Raw genomic sequence first — 6,439 nt, forward strand, 5'->3', positions numbered from 1 at the left:
TAGGTTGTAGATTAACAAAAAGAGGCGGAGTAGATTAGCTACTCCAGTTGTTCTCTCTCTGTTCAACAACTGGTCTGTACCATCTTTTGCATACCATTTTTGGCTTCTAATAAATAAGTATTTACTTTTTTGTAAAGTAAATACAAAAAAAGTAAAGAAGCAAAGGTACTTTGGCTTCTAATAAATGGCTAAAATAATTTCTAGTATGTTTTGTGCCTTCTTGGAAGAATGACTATTTTAAAATGAACGCACATATAAACTTTTTTTACTATTTGCAGGTATTGCTTCAGAATTCGGAGTTCGAGGATTTCCAACAATAAAACTGTAAGTCCTGTATAAACTGAAACCACTGATATAAGAAAGTATGGAACTTTACTCAAATCTTCCTAATAGCGACCCAATAAAAATGTGACAGTGGTTTTAACCCTCCTCAACACTATCTGTTATCGGCATCAAGAGAGAATACATAGTCAAATATATCTATTTGAAATACTGTTGTGAAAACATGGGAAGAGTGAGCAGATGTATAAATGTCACGTGCAGATTCACTTATTCAACTCTATCATGTTAACTAAAGTAGATTTGTAAATTGATTTTCTTTTAACATGCAGCTTTGAAAAGCTTTCCAATTTTCACTTAAGGTCCCTCCTCTACACATCCCATGGATGTGTTCTTACATTTTTGGGGAGGACCTTTAATTACCTTAGATATCTTCTGACCCTACACATGATGCATAAGGTCTTCTTTTTTTTTTTTTTTCTCCTGGGGCTGGGTGGTAGCATCGCAGACTTAATGGTGTCAGCACCATTCGTCTGTGTGCTCGGGGCAGCATGATGACGTACCACCTGGTCCCAAAGGAAGTGGGGTAGATAATGAGATAATGCTGTGAGTCATACACCCAACACAGGATCAGCACAGCGCCACAGAGGGGGTCTTTGGGGACATCTCCAGGGACCAGCAGAGTATTGTAGTGAGAGCTGCTTTTTTATCTCCGCAATAGCTGGACCTAGTGATTTCAAAAAAGAAAACCTGTAATTGGGCTTTGCAGGCACCGCTGCTGGCATCTGACAGCTTCTTCTCCCCACCTGAAGCCGCCCCAGGCTTCTCCTTGGATCCTTGCTGCTTTCCCCTGCCTGTATGGGCTGAGGCAGCGGGTATCTGAGGAGAAAATAACAGCTGAAGCTGATGGGGGTGGAGGAGGGAGCCGCTTGTCAGGATCGTCGAGTGGCAGGAGAGAGAGAACATCGAGCGGCGAGCAGGGAGGAGAGCATCCTCTTACATGAGTATCAGCTGTACCAGTGTCGGCATGGCAGAGGTGACAGGGGAGGGGGTGGAGGAGGCCGGGCACCAGCAGCAACAGGTAAGAGGCAATGTGCTGTGGTGTGCTGTTGGAACACATCGCAGTGCTTGATTTTTTTTCTAATTTTTAAAATAACATTATTTAACTGTGGCAAAGCATTGCAACGTATTGCCGTGCGTGGTAAACGCTGTGTTGCAATTGAATGTACGCGTGTATCCTTTTATCACAACACGGCACACAAACACTTTTTAAAATAAGTTGCTTATTTACAGTTTTGCATCACTTCCTTTTTTACCGTTTTGCAAAAAGGCACAATTTAAAATTTACAAATTTTTGTCATTTTTTAACTCCGTACAGTTTTTTGTTTTTTAGATTTAGTTGGAAAAGTATTTTTTTTGTGTGCACGGATACTGATTTTAGTGTGCTTTTATCAATTGAATTGTGTATTTTTATTGGTTTATTATTGATTTGATAAACATTTGCGCAATTATCGCAGGACCACAAAATTAGTAGCACCATCTTTTTATATTACCGGGCCTGTGCTTTCAGAAAATATATGGTTTGGGGGGTCTTTTACAAATGCTAGCAACGCGGCAGTAGAAAATCAAAACAATGGGAAAAATTGCAAAATTGGTGTGGCCAGCTGAGGTTTAAAGTGTTTTCGGGGGGCTTGGCAGCGAAAGGGTACTGAACTTGGTAGAGCAATGTAAGACAAATAAGCTGCAAATCAACTTTTTATGTTCTACGTTTTAGGCTTTTAACTTCCTTTCATACAGAAGATGCAGTTTTTTTTTAAATTAACCCCTCTGTGACGGGAGACTTACACTGTACGTCCCGCCACAAAGTGCCTTTATGACTGGCCACGTACACAGTATGTGACGACTTATTTAAGGCTCTGTAATGCCGGTAACCCCTGATTCTCAGCGGTTACCAGTCATTAATGAATGCCTCAGTATTGAGGCATTCATTAATTAAATAGTTAAGCTTTTGTAAAGGCTTCTTTCTTTCATTAATGAAAGAATTAAGCCGTTACATACAAAACCGGGAGCTCCCGTATTTCACAGCTGAAGATAGCAGAGTGAGTCACCTCTCTGCTATTCGTTTTGACAGCTCCATAGACCTGCCGAAGTTTATGATGTGTATCACTTCTGATCATCTAGGCAAGATCAAAAACCTTTAGTGAGATCTGATTGTGACATGCTGTCAGGATCAGTCTCTAAGGTTATTATTAGCTGTTCCTAAGTTTGGAGCAGCATAATAATAACCATTTATCAAGCAGTCATAGTGGCTGCTTGGTATAAACTGACAAAAAAAAAACACGTTTTTTTTACAAAGTTTTTTTTTAAAAAAATAGGAAAATAAAAATTATAATTATTTTTTATAATTATTATTAAAAACTTAAAAAATGAATAATCAAAACTGTGAAAAAAATATTTTTTTTCTTTTACTTTTTTTTTCTCATTTTTAAAAATATTTTATTCAAACTAAGTGAGGCGTTAGGTACACATGTTTGATAAAATTATATAGCCCTATCTGTCCTAAAAAACAATATATAATGTGTGGATACATTTAGTAAGAAAGTATATTACTGCTGTGGAAGAATCACACAGCAAAAATGTAAAAGGTGTGTCAGTCATTTATGAACAAACTGAAAACTAGCTCAGTCATGAAGGGGTTAATGTCGTATGGAAAAAGTAGATCTAGACTGTGTGCTCTGCAAGAAAATGTTGTGAATGGTTTGTACATAACTTCTTTTTCCTTTTTTTATACTGGCACATACTCAGATATGGTATTTAGGTGGTGTTTTTTTATATGTGCTAGTTGATTTGCCTAATATTAAAAAAAACTATACGTTTTGTTGTTGACATTTATCTCTTTTAAGATTAAAAGGTGAAATGGCATACAACTATAGAGGCCAGAGAACAAAGGAGGACATCATTGAATTTGCAAATAGAGTTGCTGGGTAAGTAGGGATTCTAAAACAATGCGTAGTAAACAAAATTCTGCCGCTGTATAATATTAGTTAGCAGGACCAGATTACAAAGTTACCTAAGCAGGATCCTAAGGCTCAGTGGATGGGGCCTGGTTAGAACCTTCATGCTCCCACAGTATATGAGGGGGATGGCGCAATGTGTCACATCTGTGCCCCCTACCTTCACAAAGGATGGTGCCATTGTAGGAAGGTCCACTTTGTTACTGAGCTTAAAGGAGAACTATGAGGTGAGTGCTTTTCACTCACCTCCTAGTTCTAGCCGACCTGTGACAATTAGACTCGCAGGTCGGCTCAGTAGATCGGGAAGTGAGCGAACACATACCGGCGTTCGCTTACTTCTCGATCCTGTCACGGCTCTCTGCCGTGACAGGGGAGGGACTGGATCCCCCCCTTCGATCCTCCAGCGCTGACTGGCGGAACGAATGGGGGAGGGTACAGCTGGCTCTGCCTCTAGATAGGCAGCTCACGCAGCTAGGCGGATCTAGACATAATTGTCGGGATCCGCTTCAGCTGCGGCGTCTCAGTATACCGCAAGCTGTAGCTCGCAGTATACTGAGCTTAGGGTGACGGGAGGACGCTAGTTTGTGTCCTCCCGTTACCCTAAGGAGAACTATGGGGAAAAGCCCTAACCCCATAGTTCTCCTTTTAAGTTACCTGCCTTCTAGTTTGAAATCTGTTCTGGAGATAGTTGCCCACTATCTAACGAAATATATAGACACTGGCACTTCAATAGCAAGTCAAATACGTCTGTTTATTAACCAGTTGACATCCGCGGTGTTAAACCCCCTTCCCATCCAGGCCATTTTTCAGTATTCAGCGCTGCGGTACTTTGACTGACATTTATTCCGTCATGCAGCGCTGTACTGAAATGAATTTTATACCCTTTTTTGGGGACAGATAGAGCTTTCTTTTGGTGGTATTTATTCACCACTGGGGGTTTTATTTTTTATGATTGCCAATCTTCGACAACCGCAGCACCACCCTCATCTTTGGAACAGCAGTTTCGAGTGCGATGGGTTCATGGACTTTACCTTGATAGTTGCCCACTATCTGCCCCCCCTCCTATCCAATGAGCATGCCTCCTTTTTTTCAATTTGCGCTGTGTTATTTGGACAGGGAAGTGGTGGGTAGCTGTCTGGGATCACCGAAGAAATAAGGGAAGACAAGCCCATTCTAACAAAGGGAAATTGACTTTAATTGGAAAATATTTCATTTCAATGTTTTCTTTTAATTTTAGCCCTCTCATAAGACAGCTTCCTAGCCAACAGATGTTTGAACATGTGCAGAAGCGTCACAAAGTACTGTTTGTATATGTCGGTGTTGATTCCACTCTAAAGGTGAAAAGATTACCTTCTTATGCTTTCTAGATGCTTTCTAGATGTAAAAATAAATAAATAATGTACTGTATATGACTCATTACATGTGTTACACTGCATCAGTTTGTAATGTTATTCAGGCCTACTAGACATTATACATATTGACTTCATAATTGTTTTTAGACATTCCTATTGGTCTAGCTTAAAGGAGAACTATGAGGTGAGTGCTTTTCACTCACTTCATAGTTCTAGCCGACCTGTGACAATGAGACTGTCACAGGTCGGCTTAGTAGATCGGGAGGTGAGCGAAAACATACCGGCGTTCGCTAACTTCTCGATCCTGTCACGGCTCTCTGCCGTGATAGGGGAGGGGCTGGATTCCCCCCTCTCCGGGGAACGGACGGGGGTGGGTACAGCTGGCTCTGCCTTTAGATAGGCAGAGCCAGCTGTCAGTCACGCAGCTGGGTGGATCCCGGCACAATTGTCGGGATCCGCTTCAGCTGCGGCGTCTCAGTATACCGCATGCAGCTGCTCGCGGTATACTGCGGCGTCTCAGTATACTGAGCCTAGGGTGACGGGAGGACGCTAGTTTGTGTCCTCCCGTTACCCTAAGGAGGACTATGGGGAAAAGACTTAACCCCATAGTTCTCCTTTTAAAGAGACCCTAAACTCAAGAGTTCATTTGTGATGGACTACAATCTAAATTCAAATTAGTAAACTAAACATGAGATTATAGTCTGTTACGGGAGTGAGCTTGGAGATATGTATACTTTACAACACACACTGGATTATTTCTGCTTCTTACAAAGAAATTCCATTTTTTCAAAATAATTTTGTCTTGAGAAGATTTTGCTTTATAATGTGCAAAAGTTATGTAAATTCCATATGATAGTACCGATTCTAATGCTGTTTATTTTAACTAGTTCCTGACCGCTTGCTGCATTAAGTAATATTAAGGCTAACTGAGAAATCTAAAAGCCATTTAGCACAAAACATTACTATGGCTGCAGTTTGGTAAATTCTGGTGGCTACCTAATGATAAATACATCTGTGCCTTCCATAAAATGTATGATTTCTTTCTACAGGAAAAATTCATTGAAGTTGCATCAGAACTTATTGTGTACACATACTTCTTTTCTGCTTCAGAGGACATCTTGCCTGAGGTAATAATGCTGTTTTTATAATATGATGAGAATGAAATGCATAGACTTCATGCTCATTTACAATAGTTTTGCTCAGTAAATAACACCTGCATTATGCTAACACCTGTGTGCAACACTTTTATTTTTCTTAATGTATTACTTTTAACAACATTGCACATAAGAGCTACTTGTATTAAGTAGGGATGCACCGATGCCCGTATTTTGGTACAGCGTACGAGTACCGATAATTTTTTCCGGTACTCGCCGATACCATTTACCAAGTAACAGAAGCCCCATTCAGGAAGCCAGGTGGCGTGTATTGACTCGCCACCTGGCTTTCTGATTAACAAGGAAGTCCCCTCTTACCTTGGTATGTCCAGCCTCTCACAGCCGGTGCCTCTCCAGCCAGAACGCGGCCTTCCTCCGGTACCCAGCCGGAGCCGCCTGGCTGGCCAATCAGGAAGCCGGGCGCAGTGTAATGACGCATCGCTCTGCTTTCTGATTGTCCGAGAGGCCGTCTCCCTGCTCTCTCGTCATGAGATGACGAGGGAGCATGAAGCCAGCTTCCTGGCCAATCAGAATGCCGGGTGCTGCGTCATTACACGGCGCCCGGCTTCCTGATTGGCCAGCTTCCCGGCCAATCAGGAAGCCGGGCAGCACATCATTGCACGCTGACCAGCTTCCTGAT

General features: G+C 41.6%; 1 protein-coding gene across 2 annotated transcripts in view; it reads left to right on the top strand.

Moving 5' to 3' along the window:
• The window catches only part of TMX3 (thioredoxin related transmembrane protein 3), a 63,340-nt gene that overhangs the window by 23,347 nt on the left and 33,554 nt on the right, over window positions 1–6,439 (top strand). For both annotated transcript variants that reach the window (XM_018553901.1, XM_018553902.1), the window contains exons 5-8: window positions 279–324; window positions 3,183–3,263; window positions 4,531–4,630; window positions 5,695–5,772. In XM_018553901.1, coding sequence (XP_018409403.1) covers window positions 279–324; window positions 3,183–3,263; window positions 4,531–4,630; window positions 5,695–5,772 — 305 coding nt within the window. The remainder of the gene's footprint in view (window positions 1–278; window positions 325–3,182; window positions 3,264–4,530; window positions 4,631–5,694; window positions 5,773–6,439) is intronic.

Source organism: Nanorana parkeri, unplaced genomic scaffold (assembly GCF_000935625.1).
Source record: "Nanorana parkeri isolate BGI_ZX_2015 unplaced genomic scaffold, ASM93562v1 scaffold134, whole genome shotgun sequence".
In the NCBI taxonomy this organism is placed as follows: Eukaryota; Metazoa; Chordata; class Amphibia; order Anura; family Dicroglossidae; genus Nanorana; species Nanorana parkeri.